The sequence below is a fragment of the Drosophila montana genome, unplaced genomic scaffold (assembly GCF_035044405.1).
Source record: "Drosophila montana isolate Dmon_TW-CO22-7 unplaced genomic scaffold, ASM3504440v1 contig_312_1, whole genome shotgun sequence".
Classification (NCBI taxonomy): domain Eukaryota; kingdom Metazoa; phylum Arthropoda; class Insecta; order Diptera; family Drosophilidae; genus Drosophila; species Drosophila montana.
In genome coordinates, this window is record NW_026998009.1 from 805,457 (window position 1) to 827,176 (window position 21,720).

The following is a 21,720-nucleotide window of genomic DNA, read 5'->3' on the forward strand; positions in this document are numbered from 1 at the left end:
CAATTATAATTAATCTTTGGAACTATATGTATGTATTGATGTACTAATTTCGAGAATTCTATAATCTCCCAAAATTAAAAAACAAGTGGCAAAAGAGATTTCATCAGCTTGTCGCCAACCTGTGCAAACTCTTTCAAAAACTCATTAAACAATGTGGCAAATATTTAGTGTTTATAATCCATAATCGTAGCAAATAAATATACAGCGATACAAATATTGTTTACAATTAGCAGAACCCACAACGTCTGAATATTTATGAATGAATTTGAACTCATGAATACAAAACAGAAAAGATTCGTGTGGCTTATTTTTTGCTTTGATTCAATTCGATTAGGAGGGCAATCGAATTGATTCCAGCAACAACAATAACAATAATGGTATCAAAGAATCTCACAACTAGCCCTATATATGCTATATATGTATATATCCACAGTTGTTTTTGTTTTTTTAACAGTTGCCATTGGCGAGGTCAGCGGCACATAAACATGTCATAAATCATCCGTTGAGAAGTGCGAGCTAAATGGAGGCGCGTTGCCAAGGATTAGGGGGGCGTGGGGAGGCAAAAATGTCTTTCATTTTCGCTGCTAAAGGAGGGGGGGGGTCGCCTCCACATTTAATATCTTGACACTTGTGATATATTTGCTGCTAGTTTGTTTGTGTTTTTCAGCCATGGCTTTATCCCCGCTTTATTCACAATTCTAGCTCAATTTGAAGAGGCCATTGTAAAAATTCAAAAACTGTCAACAGCTTCATTAATTAACAGTCAGTGCAGCCAGTGTTGAGCAATGGGCGTGGTAACTGTCAAATTTGTCATTCATCAGCTGCGCTTTGTCCTCTCTGTCCTCTTGCCTTGTCTGCGTCTGTCACTTCGTCTGCGTCATCATCTGCTCCTTTTGTTTCTGACAGGAACAGCAGCTCGTTGACAGTTGGTCGCTAAATGGCCCATTTTGGGGTTTTGGGTTGTGGTCGGATATTTTCCCTGATTGAAGTTCTTGTTAATTGTCTGTTAAGAGCTTTAAAAGTTCCTAAGAAAATAAATTTGTGAAACGATATATTTTTAGAGGCAAAAAAATCAAATAATAAATTATTTACATAATTAATATAATTATAATAATATAAGATATTGAACAGTGAACTTTAAAATATTTAGTGTTGAGCAACACATAAATCTAAAAATTGCAAAATAAAAAAACAATCAATATTAATCTAGAAAACCCGAATATACAATTTTAAAAACATCCATAACTTTGGGAATATTCTCGTCTGATTGTTTTAACCTTCAATAGTCAAACTTTAAATACATTTTTAAAGGAATTATTGGTTACGATGCGTATACGCATTATCATACAAGAGCACGTGTACGCCACATTACGTATACGCATATGAAAAGTAGTTAATAAATGTTTTTATGCCCCTAAACAGGGTACTTAAAGTCGGTGTAACTCCTTAAATAAGACATATCCGCTCCCATTAGGTATATATGTATATAGTATATGTATATGTATACGGTCAGGTCGACGAACATGATATATTCAATATGTGGAAGGGTATTTAAGCTTTCGCAAGACTTCTGTTCTTTCTTGTTTTAAAACATATATTCAAATAAATTTCGTGTAAATAAATTTGTTTAAATTATATCTGACGTGCAGCATATGTATATATGTATATGCAGACAACGTCATCCAGCAAATAGAGAATCCCAAGCAAATAGAGAATTTTCGAAATTATTCCAAAAGCCTTGCAAATACCGTTACCGACTGCAACTACAAAAAGACATCAAATGTGAAGCGAAGCAAACGAAACGAAAAACCAACAAACTGCAAACACAATGAAATGCAGCTGAAGCAGAAAGTGAATGTAAATAAAATCAAATAAATACAGAACAAAATACAAAAGTGAGCGAAAAAACGTGCAAGCCAACAAAAAAAACAACAACAACACGACTAACGGCAACAGCTACAACAACAACAACAACAACAACAAGGAGACCGAAAAATCATGAGCGAGAAACGAATTGCGCACAAAACTGTCATCAAATGACAAATGCTTGACAGCATCAATCAGCAACTGCGACGGCGACTGCGACTGAGTTTAGAGCGGCGACAGAGATGGCAGCGCTTGGCCGGCGCCGCCGCAAGCAAAAACGCAGCGACGCCGGCAGAGCAGCAACAACAGCAGCAGCAGCAGCAGCAACTAGCATAACAGCGTTCGACTTACAGCTATCTCTCCCGTCGCTGCTGCTGCTCACGTTGCTGTTAATGAGGACCACAACAGCGCTGTCGACGCCGACGTCTATGCATTTGAATGAAACCAAAGAAAATCGTGGCACAGCCAAGCAACTTAGCGGAATTAGTGTTAACAACATGTCCAGCACGCCCACAGCCACGCCCACAACCACACCCACTGCCACGCCCGTCGGCATTAGGGAAAATGTTATGCTGCCCTCATCGGATCCAGAGCGTGAGGCGCAAATACTCTACGAGAAATCGCTGCAGGAATATCATGGCAGTCAGCGTGCCAAAGCAGCGGCTGCGGCTGCCAGCGCCAGCAGCAACGTCGATAGCAACGGTGTTAGCAGCAGCGGCAGCGGCAGCAAGACAACAGCACGCAGTCTGCATAGCGTCTGCGAGCTGTGGCTGCTGAAGCACTGCCACTGCACCGGCAGCCTGGAGAATCTCAAGCTGAGCTGTCGCAGCATTGGCATCCTGGCGGTGCCTGTTAATTTGCCTAGCGAGGTTCTCATTCTGTAAGTATAATATTCTTATCTATGCGCACATATAGAGTTATCTTTTGAATAACAGCGTATGTTAAACGGCCGTGCCGAGTAAAGTTTTTTTCTTTAAATTTAAGACCACTTTACCAGCTAGAAACTTTTTATTATTATTATTATTATAGTGATTATATTTACTATTATTATTATTATATTTACTATTCTTATTATTTTTAAATATTCCACAATTTATAGATAGATATAGATTATTACAATTAATTTATGGTCTATGCCATCAGCTTTTAATATTTCTTTCCATTTTATTCTTTCATCTAACTTTTCCCAAATCTAACGAAAAGAAAGACCTAAAGACCTACATTAAAACTATTAATATTGAATGTTGTTAGGCGATTTAATTATTAGGCGATTAGGGGGGAATGAGATTAAAGTATTTTGGCTGCCAAAATGCCTCGTATTCCCCATTCGTATAATTACAAGTCAATTTCGTAGTGTTGTCGAAACGGTTTCTTTTTCATTATATATCTCTATTTTTTGTTTTTTGTCAATTCTGTTTTGGCATGCGGTTTAATCTAATTACACATACGCCACGTTGTGCGAGGTTTCACAATCGCACGCTTGAGCTTTGCTCGTATGTTAGTCACGTTTTCTTGCCACCAAAAAAAAAAAAACCTCTCAAAGGAGTTTGGGCTCCCCGTTTTAGGTGGCCGCTGATTAATGGCCAAAGCGAACTGGCCATAAATAAATAAATAAATAAATTATTTATTAATTAACGCATCGCTTGGAGACAGTTCGAGTCATGGCCCATCAAATCTGGCTTTAAATATGACTGGCTGGAAAATAGATATGTCGTGTGGCAGGTTGCATTGCCAATTGTTGCCGCAGTTCATCTTCATTTTTCTGCCATTTTTCTGTTGCTTCAACTAGCCCCGCAGTTTCATGCTCAATATGTTTTATTTTCATTTTTTCTTTGAATGCCTTTTACCATTTGATTGATGGCCTGCAGAAAGTTTTCGGGTCCAAATTTGGCAACGTTTAAGCAGCCTTTTCTATTCATGATAATATTTTATTTGCCGTGCGAGTGAGTGGCTTATTGAAATTGATAGATGGGCCTTCTCGAAATGATATTTTCCTTGAGAACTAAGCGCCCGGAAACATATTAATTTGTTTATTATTTTGTTTCATTGCTGTTTTTCTTTTCCCTTACAGAGATTTGGGCAACAACAATTTGACCAGACTGGAGGCCAATTCATTTTTCATGGTGCCACATCTCGAGGAGCTGTAAGTATAACAGAGGGAGGGATGCGTTTGGAAGAAAACCAAAAACTTGATTATAAATGTTTAGGAATTTTAAAATGCACGCAAACAAGGCAAATAAGCCAAGAAAATATTACACATAATTCTTGCAAATGTACGGTAGGGTAATTAAAATGTTATACATTTAATTATAATTTAATATTTGTATACATTTTTAAACTTATTCATTTATATATATAAAATATATTTTCATGCCAAAAAAAGTATATAGAGCAGATATTATAGAAACATCAAAGTAGATGAAAGCAAAGACTTTATTTTATATGTTTAGAAAATTTTGGAATGTAGGAAAATAAAGAGAAATACATTAAGAAAATATAACAGATATTTTTTCTGTAAACATGAAGATGAATAAATAAAATTGTATAACATTTTATATAATATTTTCTTGGTTTATTTTTAAGTACCATTTTATATTCTTGTAGAGCGCATTTTAATTTTGTCATGAAATGTGTGTCGTATTAAGAAGACAAATCCGACCACATAAAATATATATATCAGGATCAACAGCCGCGTTGATGTCCGTCTGTCCGTCTGTCCTTCTGCCTGTTGCAGGCAGTACATATGACAGAATCGACCGGATCGGACAATATTATATCATATAGCTGCCATAGGAAAGATAGTTTAAACTCAGTATTTACGGGCTTCACTATCCTCACATAACTGCAAAAGGCAAATGTCTACAAGCGTATTAATTAATCAATTAATTATTTAAAAAATATATTTATATAAATACCAAAATCTATGTATGTATGCCCAATTTTAGAAGTATATAAAGCAGATATTTTAATGGATTAAATGAGAGATCAGCAGCATATGAAAACATTTCTCACTCAAAAATAATTACTAAATAATTTCAAGCATATTTAGTAAAACAATTTGCCTAAATTAATTTCAAAATAAAAACGTTCCTTAATTGATTTTCTATATAGAATATAGCTGAAAGACAAAATATATTTAATCAAGTTAATAGTATAAATTCATATACTAGAGACCAAAGTATATACATTTAAAAGTTTACCTTTTTAAATTATACCAAAAGTCTATAAAAGTATTTAATGCCAAAAATACACTTGAAAAATTGCAAAGATTTTAAATCTTTGTTATTATTAAGCACAGCGGATATAATAAATGGTGCCATTTGGCCTTCCAGGCTCCACTAAAGCCACATAGTATTTGTCACACACACACACACACACACCAGCCCCCCTCTCCTAAACTGCCTGTTGTGTAATGCCTCAAACCACAAGTCATTGCCGCCGCCCTCTATTTGCCACGCCCTCTTTTTAATTTTTATACTAAGCGGCCAGCGGCGATTGTTTCAAAACACAAAAAATTATATGAAAAACAAAGGCGACAAAAACATGGCGCAAACTTTCATTGTTGCCTGTCATGAGCGCTGTGGCTCATTATTCAATTTCACAGTGTAGTCGCCCGCTCCCCGCTCCCCGCTCCCCTATCCCCACCACACAGTAAGCTGCCCCTCTCCCAAAAAAATCACTGCGGTCAGTTGTGGACAAGGAGTTTAGACAGGACAGTGACTGGGCCCATGCCCAGCTATATAAATTACTTGATTATGTTTTATACATACACTCAGAGAATATACCACAAAATATCAACTTAAGAGAAATACAAATGTAACTTAATATTAATCGGCACAAAGTTCTTAAGCTAAGAAGGCATTTCTTATTTTAAGAAGTTGGTTTAAATGCCAAAATTCAAATACAGTTTAATATTGTAGTAGTAAATTTTGAATATTTATTGAGCTTATTTATTCATTTTCTACTTAATTCAAGTTTTTTTTTTCGAATTTATATCATACTTAAGTGGAGAATACTGAACTAAAAAATAATGTTTATTTACATTTACAAATCAAAATACAAATTTGAGTTTTTAATGTCAAGATTGCCCGAGCTGCGAAGGAAATTCCCATTTTAATTCCCTTACCTTTTTCTTTAAATACTTTATTTGGGAATTAATATTGAAATGTACAGATTTCCTGAGCTGATAAGGAATTTCCCCTTTAAAGGAATTTTATTTTTACCTAATACTTTAAAGCCTTCATTCAGCATAGTTATGATTCTTTTAGGTATGGAAATTCATGGTATATTTGTATATATTTTAATCAAGCTTTCCTCTCTTATTCTTATATTTTTAACATTTAATGTCAGGAATTTTTCATGCTCAATTTAAGAAAGTGCGAGAATGAAGGGAAATTTAAGACAGAATGGAAATAACTTCACAAACTGTGATTTCCTTAGGGGTTATTCTAAATAAAAAACGATTAAAAAATACATTTTTCTCTGAGTGTATAGATATATGTGTGTGTGTGTGTGTGTGTGTGTGCATTTCAGCGACTTTGCTGGATTAATTACTCGGGCTGTTATCCTTGCAATTTCCTGCACTTTCGACTTTCGTCTTACGACTTTTGTTGACCAAGGGAAGGTTTTTTTTTTTTTCTATTTGCAGAACTTTGTCGGACAATAGCATCATTAATATGGATCCGTATACGTTTTACGGTTTGGCCAAATTGAAGCGTTTAAGTTTGCAAAATTGCGGCCTTAAAGCACTCGCGCCACATTCCTTTCAAGGACTCAGCCAGCTTGTCAGCCTGTAAGTATTGAATGCCAACTCAAATTGTTGTTGTTTTTCATTTGTAGCTTTGTGCGTGTGTGTGTGTGAGTGAGTGTGTTTGTGTGTGTGAGTGTGTGTGCGTGTGTATCTATTTAATGTTTGCTTTTAAGCGTTGCCAGCTCCTTCGAGAAAGGATACAGCCGCAGGCTGAAGGCAGACGCCTGCAGGATCAATTAGTACGCTTGCTGCCACTTAGTTTGCTGACTGTGCACACACACACACACACGCGCACACACATACACAACAAGTACAGCCAGCAATTACACGCTATTTTGTTCATATTTTACGCTTTTCTATTTCCTTTACTCACTTCGTTGCGCAATCGTTCAAAAACAAATGCATATATATCCACATATATACATATATGTATGACAAATTACACCCGACACCACCTGCACCGCCACCAACCCAACCCCCCCGCGGCACAGTCAATTGAACGGCAACGCCTTGGTCAGCCTGGATGGCAACTGTTTGGGCAACCTGCAACAGCTGCGCACCCTGCGCCTCGAAGGGAACCTCTTCTATCGCATTCCAACAAACGCTTTGGCCGGACTCAAAACACTCGAAGCACTGTGAGCGTTTTTTTTATTATTTTTTCGTTTATTTTATTTATACTTATTGTGCTAAGCTTTTTTTTACTAACCCACCAGTTGCATGTTTGAATTATTTAATTCTCGCATTTGCTGCCACTTTAAATTAATATTCCCAGCTTATCAAAATGTATGTCCATTTAATTATGCATTGCATTCTGCACCCTTTTTAAGCTAGTCCCGCTTCTAATTTTATTTATTTGTTTTTCTGATTTAGTTTTGCTGTCTGCATAATTTTGCATGTGCAATTAGCAAATTTGCTTTTGGTGGCAGAAATATGTATTTTATTTTTATTTATGTGCGGTTTTTAGCTGTGCGTATTTGGGCCTTAATTGAAATCATGTGAAATTGCTAATGCGTTGACAAAAGCTCCGACAATAAGCCAACAATTAGTTTGACAGCATTTTTGGAATTTTATTTGCATGTTAGGAATTTCATGTTTATTAATTTATGTGGCATTCTTTTTGGCGCTGTCTGAAATTGAATATTCAGACGAGTTCGCGGTTTTCATGCCAAATCAATTGAATTTTCTTTAAACATTAAACATTTTATTACTATAAAATACTATTTATTTATTTACAAAAATAAATCCTTATACTACATGGAAGAGTGATAATTAAATTAAACAACTAATTTAATAGATTCATTTTTTATCTAACGTTGATTTTGGCAACCTTTCCAATTTTGTATCTTAAAACTAGTATTTATTTAATAACTGAAATACACAATTTAATCTTCTCTAACAATAAGCGTATTAATCACAATAAGATACTTTTTATATATTTAAAAAATAACTTATCTGGAATCCTCTTAAAATTTATAAAAAATGTTTTATTTAATATTATTTTATTTTAAAGTTAAAATCGCATATTAATCTTACATTAAGCATTATTCAATTTAAATTCTCAGTAATCTACTTAAATTATAAGCACGCTCAATTATGTTTTGTCATTAATTTAATGCGCATGTTTTTTACTCAAACTTTGAATCGTTGAAAGAAACTCATTTACAATTTCTAACCATAACTTAGGAACTTGGTCAATTGCTCAACTCTATGTGGTCTATAAAAAGTTGAATAATAACTGAAAGCAGTTGCTCATAAAATATACGATTACTCATAATTTCTCATTTTCTCCACACTCTTTCTCTCTCTGGCAATCTCTCTCTCTCTCTCTCAACCATATTGCGAACTTATTAATGCAACCGAAATATTTAGCAATTTGGGCAGCAATTTGTTGACAATAATAAACGATGAGGACTTTCCGCGAATGCCAAATTTGATCGTGCTGTAAGTAGGACACCAGCCTATAAATTGATTTCTTATATATTTATTAAAGAATATTATTTATTTAACAGCTTACTGAAACGAAATCAAATCATGAAAATCTCTGCGGGCGCTCTCAAGAATTTAACGGCTTTAAAAGTTTTGTAAGTAAACCAAATACTTTAAGAACTTTACAAAAACACAAACATTTATATATATATATACATAAACACACACATACATGACATGACTGAACAGAACCGGATGTTACGACATGGGACAGACATCCCATGGAGCGACCCACAAAATTGCAAGTGATATTCAAGTCAAGTAAAATGCAATACTAATAGAATTCCGAATACTCTTGCAAATATTATTAGAAGGAAAGCTTAAGAACAATACTTTATTCTAAGTCAAAAAGGACTGATTAATTATTTTATGAAACAGCTGAAAGACAAATAATCAGAGTATATTATGATATCATGAGACCTATTAGGGAACGTTTGATTAATAGTTAAAGTTAAATAAATAAATTACATTAAAAGCTAAAAATAATGTAATAAAAGAATAGAAAGTTAGTAGAGACCTAAAGAGACCGCTTGGAATAAAAGATTAAATAAAAAAAAATTAAAAAATAAAATTATATTAGTAAAAACCAATAATCAAAAAAATTTTAAATATTGATGGCGTTTAAAGACATACGCTTAAAATAATTATAAAAGAAAAAAATATAAATAATAATTAAATAGTTGAAAATAAAAAAATTAAAAAATTGATAGTAAAAAATCAACGTACTAATTATAAGTAAACACTTTTGGAACCACACAACAAATCAAAAAACAGTTTATGATTTAGGAAAAATATCTAGACATTTTTGTGTTGAAATGTGATCAAAGAGCGCTAAAAAAAATATAGAAAAAAGGATGCGGAATTTTGTAGGCACAAAAAAAAAACAAAATATAAAACACAATTTTGAAATGAATCCCGTAACCTTTAATTTCCAAACATAGAGTCATAGTTTTTTGGATTAGAAAAGATATTAAAACAAAAAGTTTAATTAAATTAATCAATTATGTCACAGATATTTATTATATTTCTTACTAATTTTTTTTATTTATTTATTTATTTTAGTATTTACAATTATATATATTATATTTAATTTTTATTAATTTTCTTATATTTTATTTTAAATTTTAAAATCTTTAATATGACAGCACATTTAAGAGTATTTTTTTGTGAAAACTCGCTGCAGCGCAAACTTCATATGAAAGTTTCAATCCTTAGGAGCGTAAACAGCAGCAAGTTGAAGTGCAAGTGGAAATGGAGTTCATCCGTTTCATTTCTTTTGGTGCCTCGTAAACGTTGAAAGTGTGTGTAAAAAATGGGTATGTTGTTTTTGTACAAATGTATGTAACAGACAGTAGGCGGCTTCTCTGACACCTTACAGTGTATGTCGGCACGACAAGACGAGTCGAGTCTGTCCGCCACGAACATGATATATTCGAAAAAATATAAAACATATATTCGTGAATATTATAAGTAGGCTTAGTTTGCTCCAAATCTCCTTTCATTTATTTAATATCGATGTGTTTATTTTAAAGCAGACCTTTTTTTTATTATTAGTTTTTTAGTTTCGGAGATTTTAAGGGAAGAAACATCTGCAAAAAAAAACAAGAAAGCAAGTTCATCTTCGGCACGCCGAAGTTAAATAGTTTTCATTTTTCCAAATATGTGAGAATAGCAAAGCTCGAAAATACTGAGCTTGATGAAAATATCTTGGAAAACTGAATATTTCCGAATTTTCTAACGAACTTTACTATGACAGCTTTATGTTATATGGGGTAAGGTAAAAAACTAATTTCGAGATGAATATCCTTACATTTAGTTATTTGCACATATGTACATCAACTCCTTAGTTGTATGCCCTGTAAGGCTTCAAGTTTCAGCATAAAGCTGTTTAAGGGGTATCTTCTGGTCCGTCTTTTTTGACTAAAGCATTCTTGTTTATTTTTGGGCCATGGTTCGAATAAATTTCAATTCTTGGAGCAAAGCGTGGAAAACTTTATTTTTTAAGCGTTGCGACAGCTTAAATTGTCGACGTACCGACGCCGCTGCTGGCGTCGCAGTCACCGTCGCAGCCGTCGTCGCAGTTGTCGTCGCTGTTGCTGCTGCTGTTTACCGCAAATTTTTGGCTTTTGCATTGCATACTTTGGGGGCGGGCGCATAAAGTGCCGTTAGCCAAGCTCGAGGGCTGCAGACGATGACAAATATGCAAATTTATGTTGCGGCTGACAGACGTGGGAACTGAACTAAGCAGACAAACTGCACAGGGGATATGCGGGAGACGTGCGTGCCGTGGGAGCCGTGAACGTGCAACTGTATAAGAAGAAGAATGCATCAAGTGAAAGTGAAAAACTTTTGCCGTGCAACGCGTAAATCTGTGTTGAAAGTATCAAGAAATTTTCCGTATGCATTTCCCTAGAGATTTATGAGTTTTTTCAACTCAGACTCTGCCGCACGAAGCCAACCAACAGCCGATACCGCACCCGATACCCGCCAACCCCCACCCCTTCAGTTGCGTGTCTGTAACGCGTTCGCCAAGTGAAAGTTGCGCGAGTTTTGTTTTAATGCCAGTCACGCATATCGAAGGATAGTGAAGTGAACTGATGTTAGGGACACGGGAGGGGGGTGGGGGGATATACATGTATTAATACATTTAATAGAAGGCGGGACTGAAAAAAAGCACACTAATGATAGAAAAAATTAAAATAAATAAATAACATCATTAAAATATTAGAAAAAATAATAATAAAATTACTTAATAATGAACAAAGTAAGAAACCTTCATTAATATTTACACACATTTACATTCGTTACTTATCGTTCATTTTTTTTAATTTTAAACCCATATTTGAAAAGTGGTGCTATTATTTTGTTCGCCCAATTTGATCAATTTCAGTAAAGTTCCTTAGATAACTTAAAAACGTTATGAATAAGGCTGATTCCTTTTTTACTCCCAGATTTGTAAGAGTCGTCCCTTTCTAAAAATGTGCTTAACGTTTCCTTAACGTTAAAAATGTGAGTTGGGCGACTATTTGAAAATTGCTTGTAGTGCACACGTATAATGTACATTTTTTCAAAGATCTTGGAAAATGATTTTGAAAGCGATCGGACGGTAGACAATTTACCAATTTACCAATTGCGGGCGAAATTTCCAAAATCGCTGAAATACGTGTTCATTAATCTCTTATGTAGAGCTTTGAAAATAAGTTTTGACGCAAATCAGACAAAACTGAAAACTTCACCAAAAAAAAAATCGTTGAATCGCACCATTCACCGAGAAAGCTTTGATATTGCGAAAAATGTGAAACACGTCTCAAATAATTTTTCGTATAGATCTTTGTAAATAATATTGAGCACGAAACGTCACTCACAAAATCTTTGACCCCTATTTCCATTAAACGCCCCTCAAATGAATTTGAACAAAGATCTTTGAAAATTAGTTTGAGGCCGATTGGATGGTAAACAAAAAAGTTTAATGCAAAAGTTTTTCGCGATTTTTCCAAACTTGCCGGGTGGAATTTCCCAAAATCCCGTCTTAACGTGCACCTTCATCACATAAAAATTTCATCTTCTCAGCTCTTACGGTATGGGCTGTGCGTTGATCATCAATCAGTCAGACAGTCAGTCAGTCAGTCAGTCAGTCAGTCAGTCAGTCAATCAGTCAGTCAGTCAGTCAGTCATTCAGTCAACCATTGAGGACAAACAGTTTTATATATAAAGATTATTTAAATTAGAAATAAAGTGATAAAGTATTAGTATAAATTACACACACATGTACATATCATTTAACAGAAACACTTTGAATTTACATATTTGTACACATATTTTTAATATTTTTACCCTCACGTATAATTGAAATCAATGCACTTTGTTTGAAACTAAACTTTATATATTCATGCATAAATTTGCATCCCACACACACACACACACACACACACACACACACACACACACACACACACACATTGACACACATATATATTGTTGAGGGTGTCCCTGGACCATCCAATCAGAATGTTTAGCTACGTGCGGACACGTACAGAGATTGAGACTGGACCCACGAAATGCGAAGAGCGCAATGCAAATGCACAGTCGGGCGACTCACAGAACGAATCACAATATTTATAAACGATATTTGAGATGTGCTTCAATAATAATTTTATGTTTCACTCTTCTTCTTTGCCAATTTTTTTTTCTTTGTAGAGAACTGGATGATAATTTGATAAGCAGCTTGCCGGAGGGACTCGGCAAATTGCCGCAGCTGCAGGAGCTGTAAGTATTTGCACCTGGTGCCAAACATAGATTAAAACCTTGGCAAAGGGTTGTTGGAGTGGACAGTGGGACAGGAAGTGGGTTGGTGTATGAGGGGAATGCTGTAAACTAGAGTAAGGACTGCTACATTTTGCTGCATTGTTAAGTTGGCAGCACAACATTTGCTACTTTGTCAGGCGGCAAACAAGCGGAAACCAAAAATCATAACGCGTCATTACTTTGCGAATTTACGGCGCTGCCCCCCAGCCCCAACCCACACCCATCCACTAGTAGAAGCTCTAAGCAACTACCCCCCTCGGCCTGCAGTTGCCGTTGACTTGAGACACATCCTGTAGCCATTGCGAATGCAACTGTTAAAAATGTAAAGAGTAAAAGTCTATTTACTCTTTCATGCGGTTTGTGAGATAAGTCCAAAATCGTAATAAGAAGGTCTGGAGATTAAGAGAGAGAGAGAGAGAGAGAGAAAGAGAGTCAGAGGTAGCCCTCACCCGAGAGAGGGATTGAGAAAAACAGAGATAGTTAAAGATAGTGAGAGAGGAGTTTAGAAAGAGAAAATAGGAAGATCTATAAAAGTAATACATAACTAAATGTATTTTAATATATTATTTGCGTATTTTTCGAGCACTATAAATAAAAGTCAGAGCTCACTATAAAATATTACAAAGCTCACATTTAAGATTAAGATATAAATATCGATAAAAATCGATACCCAACCAATTGTCAACAACCACTTTTAAGTATGCCAAAACATTCCAAAAATAATATTAAATCGTCTAGAGATATCCTATAATCTTATGCAAATTTTGATAATTATCGACTTATCAATTATAGAAATCATATTATTATAGAAGTTATTATAGAAATCATATATTTTCAGCTTTAATATGATTGACTTTCAAGAAAAGGTAGATTTACAATTTAAAAAAATTATTCCGAAATATGAAAATATTGCTATTATAACAGACATTATCGATATAAATAAATTGATATATTTGTAATTACAATATTAATATATCGATATACAATCGATTAAAACTCGCATTATTTGCATAATTGATTGTATTTCGATATATTATAAGCAATCGATTAAATCTGGCATTATAGGCTAAATCGATCCGTTTATAATAACAATATAATGTTCTCCAAAAATACGACAATTTTGTTATTAAACTGACATTATCTGAATAATCGATTGTACATCGATATATTTATATTGTTATTGGAAAATAACAACATTATCGTATTTTTTGAGCATTTTTGTTTAATAATTACATCATAAATCGGCATAGACTATCGGTTATGCCAATTATAATAATTCTTAATAGAGGGTATTTCAAATTCTTAATTTCAATGTGATTTTTTTCTGGTTGCAGTTGCATTTTGTTGTTGCCACACGCACTTCCTGCGAGTGGCAACTGCGGCAACTGCAACGACTGTGGCAACTGGCGACTGTCATTGGAATCGTTGACATCGTTGCGACAGTTTTTGCCTCTTGCAACGTTTCTCAAATGTCTCCCCAAGGAAATTCAATTTCTGGTAAACAGGATAATTATGAGCATGTTAAATGTTGCGATAAAAGCCACGCTGCGTTGCACTCGCCCAAGCCAGCTGAAGCAACTGCTATCCCCATGATTGGGGAATTAAACTGGCAAATAAATTCGTTTCGGGTGGGTGGAGTGGCCTGGGGGCGTGGCCGTTGAGAAATCTTGCACTTTTTCTTGGCTCACATGTGATGCGATTTTTATTTTTATTTTATTTCTTTTTTTCTTACCCACAAGCAAGAAAAACAAATTTAAAAGGATTAAAAACATTTTGTAGTGCTTGCAGCTTGTTGACTGCCAAGCAGAGTTAACTGTTTCTTAGTGGAAAGCCAAACGAAACCAAAAAAAAAAAAGGAAATGAAAATAAAAATAAAATGAAAAGCCAGGCAACAAATTAAACCGATAAACCCTGAGATTTGCTAGAAACTTGTGCTAGCAACTGAAAAGCAAAATAATATTGTAGACATCAAATTCGGGAAATTAGGAGAACAACAAACAAGAATTAGGCTGTAAAAACATTGCTTTATTAATTATTAAATTTAAACAAAGTTCAGAAAATCCTTAAACCTTGGATCTAGACAGGAAGGCGAAAAAAGCTTAAAATAGAAGTGAACTAACTAACTATTTCAACAAAAAATGCAATAGCTAAGAATATGTTATTTAAATATTTTCATATTTTAATTCCCTAATTAATGACAAACAATAATTTATAATATTAGAAAACAAATTTTCATCCATTTCAAATTAAAATTAATATCTTTCATAAAAGTTGGAGCTAAATATTTAAATTAAATAGTGGAAAATATTTCTTAAATAACCCAATTGTGTACCTTTTATATGCCGTCTGTGTCTAGGTGCCTTCAATTGAATTTTTGTATACGTTTCTTAAAATGCCTTCACCTTAAATGTTGACTCACCAAGGAGAACAATCTTTTCAAGTTTCTGGAAAATGTTCGCAAGTGCATTTCCTGAATGTTGGCCAAGAAAAACCAAAAGACGATAACAAAATGAGCGCCAAAAAAAATATATATATATATATATATATATTGTGCACTGATTTTATGCGTGGCAGTTGTCTTGGTAGCTGGCCAACTTGACTTTCAAATGCAGCTGCAACGCGGCAAGTGTCAAGTGGCACTTGCCAGCAGAGTGCATTTTCTAGATACGCGCTTGCATCTCACAGATACATATCTATCTTTTGCAGGTCCATGACGAGCAATCGCCTGCGCTGGATAAACGATACGGAACTTCCACGCAGCATGCAAATACTGGATCTGCGCGCGAATCCTCTATCCACGATCACAACAGGAGCCTTTCGCGGCATGTCTAAGCTAAGAAAGCTGTAAGTACCTGGTGTTAAGGCCAACCTGTGACAATTTAATTATATATATTTTACAATTGCAGTATACTCTCCGATGTGCGCACTTTGCGTAGCTTTCCTGAACTGGAGGCTTGCCATGCGCTGGAAATACTCAAGCTGGATCGTGCGGGCATTCAGGAGGTGCCATCGAATCTGTGTCGTCAGACACCAAGACTGAAGAGTTTGTAAGCTATTGAAATACAACATCTATATGATGTCCGATCTAATATTGTTATTGTCTTTAGAGAACTTAAAACCAATTCCCTGAAAAGCATCCCAAATTTAAGTAGCTGCAGAGACTTAAGGCTGTTGTGAGTATATCAACTAGAGTTGGGCGCGTAAAAATATTAATAATTTAATATACAAAATTGATCAAAGCTAATGTTTCTTTGTACTTAATATTTTAAATACATGCCCATCTCTAGTATAAATTCAACCTTCGCTAATGAACTACTACGACTTACCAAATCTTGCTTTTCAGAGATCTATCGAGTAACCAAATCGAGACGCTACAAGGACGACCTTTTCATGGACTCAAGCAGCTGCATGATCTGCTGCTCTCCTACAATCGGATCAAGACCCTGCCGCAGGATGCCTTTCAGGGCATACCCAAGCTACAACTGCTGTGAGTATATGCGAAACTCTTTCATTAGACTCTAAACACTAGCCATCTTCTGTTCTGCACAGCGATCTGGAGGGCAATGAGATAGCCCATATACACAAGGATGCGTTTGCTGCCTTCACAGCCCTGGAGGATCTCAATTTGGGCAATAATATCTTCCCACATCTGCCGGAGGCGGGTCTACGCGCTTTGCTGCACTTGAAGACGTTTAATAATCCAAAATTGCGCGAATTCCCACCGCCCGATACGTTTCCACGCATCCAAACATTGATCCTGTCATATGCGTATCACTGTTGCGCCTTTCTGCCTCTGGTGGCCATGTCCGCACAGCGCAAAACCTCTCAGGTGCAGGAGGCCGTTCTCTTTCCATCCGATGCTGAGTTTGACATGACCCTGTGGAACAACAGCATGATGAACATTTGGCCACAGATGCGTGCGTAACACATTTAAAGTCGTAATATTCTGTTCTGCTATTCCCTACCAGCTGTAAATTCAAGTCTGTCCACATGCTCTAAAGGAGCATGTTGTCCGCAAAATGCATTTTTATAAGTAGACATATATATATAGGTATTATGACTGAAGACCCACAAGATATGCTTCTTGGTTTTGTGCCCAGCTTAAACCAATGCCTTTCCCTTAAGCTCGGGTCGTTGACCTGGTTGTCCATATCCTAGAACTCAGATTCGGATTCGAACTAGAGCTGGGCTGGGGCCCACAACGTTTCCCGTGCAGCAAAACTTCACCAAAACGAAGAACCTGTTATCTAATGTTAGCATAGAGTGAAAACAATTTTATTAGTTATTATTTGACTCGAGCCCAGTCGATAGTTCGCAAGTTTCACTTACAGATCTTAGACATCATTTTTCCGTTTATTTCGATAAAAACTAGACAAAATTATACAACAAGAGACTTAAACGAAAATAGATATAAAGTTAGTTTCAATTCTCAAATTGAAGAAATTGTATATTTAAAAACTTGTCCATTCGCAGATGAGACAGAATTTAAAATTCTGGATTCCAATCGGTTCGGTTTAAAGCTGTTTTGTAACTTTTATAGTTATAGATATTAAAGTCTGAGGGTTGAACTTGCCAAATGTGGGAGATTGATGAACTCCCTTAAAAATCAAGTTTAAAATATTTTTGAAAGACGTAGTTGTAGACCAACAAACCCAATAACTAAAAAGACTTCTTGCAGGCCTTTTTAAGTTGCCTTTACCTAGTGAACAGAGTATTGCGCAGTCTGTTTTATCTGGGTGCAAGTTTCTTACTTATTTGTTCTTCTTGCAGACAATCTTAGCAAGCAGCTGGGCGCTGCGATGCACGATCTGTGGGACTCGCCGCTGAACAACTACAATCTAAATGAGGATCTGCAGCAGTCGCCGCCGGGCAGCCAATCGGCTAGCAGCTATATGGAGGAATATTTCGATGAGCATGATGTGAGCGGACCCGGCACCGGCTATGGCTTTGGCACGGGCCTATTTAGTGGCATTACGGCAGATGATCTGCAGCCGGGCTCGGTGCAGTGTTTGCCCATGCCGGGTCCATTTCTGCCCTGTGCGGATCTCTTCGACTGGTGGACGTTGCGCTGCGGTGTTTGGGTCGTCTTTCTGCTGGCGCTGCTGGGCAATGGCACCGTTGTCTTTGTGCTGGTCTGCTCCAGATCGAAAATGGATGTGCCCAGATTTCTGGTTTGCAATCTTGCCGCCGCGGATTTCTTTATGGGCATCTATCTGGGCATTTTGGCCATTGTTGATGCGGCTACTTTGGGTGAATTTCGCATGTTTGCGATACCCTGGCAAATGTCGCTGCTCTGCCAGTTGGCTGGCTTTCTGGCGGTGCTCAGCTCGGAGCTGTCTGTCTACACGCTGGCAGTGATTACGCTGGAGCGCAACTATGCCATCACCCATGCGATACACCTGAATAAGCGCCTGTCGCTGCGCCAGGCGGGCTACATCATGAGCGTTGGCTGGATCTTTGCGCTCTGCATGGCGCTTCTACCGCTGCTCGGTGTCTCCGATTATCGCAAGTTTGCCGTTTGCCTGCCCTTTGAGACGACCACGGGCGTGGCCAGTTTGACCTATGTGATTAGCCTTATGTTCATCAATGGCTGCGCCTTTCTCACCCTGATGGGCTGCTATCTGAAGATGTATTGGGCGATACGCGGCAGCCAGGCCTGGAACACGAACGATTCGCGCATTGCCAAGCGCATGGCATTGCTGGTGTTTACGGATTTCCTCTGCTGGTCACCCATTGCATTCTTTTCCATAACCGCGATTTTTGGACTGCAGCTCATCTCGCTGGAGCAGGCCAAGATCTTTACGGTGTTCGTATTGCCGCTGAACAGCTGCTGTAATCCGTTTCTGTATGCCATCATGACAAAACAGTTCAAAAAGGATTGCGTCACGCTTTGCAAGCACTTCGAGGAGACACGCATCGTTGGCGGCGGCGCCACTGCAGCGGCACGTGCCGCACGTGGCAAGCGTGGCGGTGAGCTGCCGCCGCCGCTGCTGCCTGCTACTGCCACTGCGGCGGCGGCTGCTGCTGGTGTGGCACATCCGCCTGGATGCCGCTGCCTGCGCATGCTGCCCAGCGAGATGCCCAACTGGCATAAGATGGAGCGGACGACGCCGACATTGTGGCAGCGTCTCAAGCGCCTCTGCTGCGGCCAGCGACAGCGACGCAAGCAGCGACGCCAGCCGCAGCAGCGACGTCAACGCGCCTACACCGCCGCCGCCGCCAATCCGTATCAGTATCAGTTCGCGGAGTTGCGACAGCAGCGCAAGAATCGAGCCAGCTCCATATCCAGCGAGAACTTTTGCAGCTCGCGCAGCTCCAGCTGGCGCCATGGCGCCAACTCTTCGACGCCGGCGCCGCAGTCGAACTGCAGCATGCCGCTAAAGCTGATGGAGCCGGGCCAGAGCCACACGCACGGACGGCGCAGGCATTCCGCCTGGCTGATCACCCGGAAGACCTCACAGGACTCGAATTTGTCAAGCTCCCGCAACGATTCGTCCGCATCGGCCACTACGGCCAGCACCTCTACATTCCGGCTGTCGCGCTCCAGTGCCGGCAGCAGCACGCCGTTGCCCTCGATAATTGGTAAGTCGACTGCATTATTATACAATATCACTTGCATAGAACACACATAAATCTAACGAGGGAGCTAGAATTTTTGGAGCTTTTTCATAGAGGGAAAGCTTGAAAATCTTCTCAATTAACCCTTTTCTAGAAAAAATAATCAACCTTCTCTATCAAAATCTACTTAATAACAAAAATCAGACTAATTCCATAGAAGACTTGGGAAACATTTAAAAATATTTCGCGAGAGTAAGACAGACAGACTGAATTAATCAATTAAGCGATTAAGCAATTAACCATTTTTTTTGTAAGATTAATCAGCCTTTCTCTTTGAAAATGTATCCACAGCTACTTTATAACAAATATCAGATTAATTCCATAGAAGACTTAGACAATATTTATAAATATTTCGCGAGAGTAAGACAGACAAGTTGGAAATACTGATCTAGATTGAAGACAATTATCATAGGGCTGGATTAATCAATTAAGCGATTAAGCAATTAACCCTTTTCTAGAAAAATTAATCAGCCTTTCTCTATGAAAACTAATCAAAAGCTACTTAATAACCAATATTAGAATACTCAGGCAGTATTTATAAATATTTGGCGAGAGTCTGTCACGTTGAAAATACTGATCTAGATCGAAGGACAATTATCATAGGGCTGGATTAATCAATTAAGTGGTTAAGTAATTAACCCTTTTCTTGAAAAATTAATCTGCATTTCTCTTTGAAAATGTATCAACAGCTACTTACTAACAAATATTAGATTAATTCTATAGAAGACTCAGACAATATTTATAAATCTTTCGTGACAGTAAGACAAACAAGTTGACAATACTGATTTAGATCAAAGGACGGTTGTAATAGGGCTGGATTAATCAAATAGGCGATGCTTTGGGCAAATATCATTGCCTTAGCGAGGGAAGCAGAAAAGAGGCTCTTTAAAGATAAATCCAATTCTGAAACGTTTAAGCAAGCCTTAGAAATGTGTCATTGCCTTAACATCCCATTACAGTTTGTAGAGAGTGAAAGAAAAACAGATATGTTTTTTAGAGGTTAATCTAATTTTTAAGTAAGTGTCATTGCATTGGCATCCCCGCGTAAACGAAGAACAGAGGTGGTGTTAAAAGATTTATCCATTTCCATGCAATCCATTTTAAACAAATATCATTGCCCTAACACACAAAGTACACAAAAGCTCTTAAACATGAATCCAATTTATAAGCCTTGTTTACAGGATCTAAGCAAGTGTCATTACCTTAACGCCCGCTTAATCTTAGCCCAATTTACAGCACACAATGGCAAACAGCAGCACGAGACATTGACCAAGCCGCGATTGGTGCGCCAGGAGGCGGTGCAGGAGGAGGAGGACTCATCGCCGCCACGTCTGGGCGTACGCTTTCTGCCCACCATACCTTCCGCCGCAGACAGCTCGGTTATAATGGATGACGGCGACTCGGCAAATGCGGCAGCCGGCAGTGCCGGTTGCCTGGGCATGCCGCAGCCGGGCGACTCGAGCGGATTTCTGGTGACGCCACCTGTGCAACTGCAGCCGGAGAAGCCACCGCCGGCGCCAACTGATGCGCCTGGATGACCAGGATTTTGGGGCAGCTGGAGGCGTCGGCAAGAGGAGACCTACCTGTAATTGGGGAACAGAAAGCTCACTGTGTTCATAGATTGTATAACGCGGGAATTGGGACAGAAATCGGGGCATAGTGTAATATTGCAACATGGCCATGTGATGCAGCCAGGCGTCGCCTATATAAATAATCTTAAGTAGTCAATTTGTTTGAGTTCGAGTCACATACACGCAAACACACACACACACAACCAGTTCATCAAATGGAAAAAAAGGAAACAACAACAGTTAAACACGAGTATTATGTGCTACATATATGTATATGTAATTTATTAATAGGTTAATCGACCCTATCGATAGGCTAGTATAACCAGCATATTTAGTGCGTAGACTAGCATAGTTTAAATGTCTATATTTCGATATGCGCGTCAAATATTTAGATAATGCTAAGCATTTGTCCACACTACTTGAAGATATGTAACAAGTTCTAAACACACTCACAGGCACACACACGCACACTCAGACACACGCATAGAAAACGATTGATACGAACATGAAACAAAGCCATACAAATATTAAAGTTTATCTATTTACAGTAATCGATCTATTTCTGTTGGGATAAACTCCAGGAGTTCTGGTTAGAACTCTCTAAAATACAATCAATTCCTTGTT

General features: G+C 37.5%; 1 protein-coding gene across 7 annotated transcripts in view; it reads left to right on the top strand.

The window, feature by feature from the left end:
- The window catches only part of rk (rickets), a 58,433-nt gene that overhangs the window by 18,097 nt on the left and 18,616 nt on the right, over positions 1–21,720 (top strand). The window contains exons 2-15 of one of the 7 annotated variants that reach the window (XM_064685993.1): positions 1,737–2,746; positions 3,938–4,009; positions 6,515–6,658; positions 7,108–7,251; positions 8,486–8,557; positions 8,626–8,697; positions 12,800–12,868; positions 15,614–15,751; positions 15,814–15,954; positions 16,015–16,080; positions 16,251–16,394; positions 16,457–16,824; positions 17,678–19,489; positions 20,750–21,110. In XM_064685993.1, the coding sequence (XP_064542063.1) occupies positions 2,109–2,746; positions 3,938–4,009; positions 6,515–6,658; positions 7,108–7,251; positions 8,486–8,557; positions 8,626–8,697; positions 12,800–12,868; positions 15,614–15,751; positions 15,814–15,954; positions 16,015–16,080; positions 16,251–16,394; positions 16,457–16,824; positions 17,678–19,489; positions 20,750–21,063 (4,194 nt within the window). In that variant the 5' untranslated portion in view covers positions 1,737–2,108 and the 3' untranslated portion in view covers positions 21,064–21,110. Of the gene's footprint in view, positions 1–1,715; positions 2,747–3,937; positions 4,010–6,514; positions 6,659–7,107; positions 7,252–8,485; positions 8,558–8,625; positions 8,698–12,799; positions 12,869–15,613; positions 15,752–15,813; positions 15,955–16,014; positions 16,081–16,250; positions 16,395–16,456; positions 16,825–17,677; positions 19,490–20,749; positions 21,648–21,720 lie in introns of those variants that run through there. The other 6 variants (XM_064685995.1, XM_064685992.1, XM_064685998.1 and 3 more) reach the window with 6 other exon arrangements.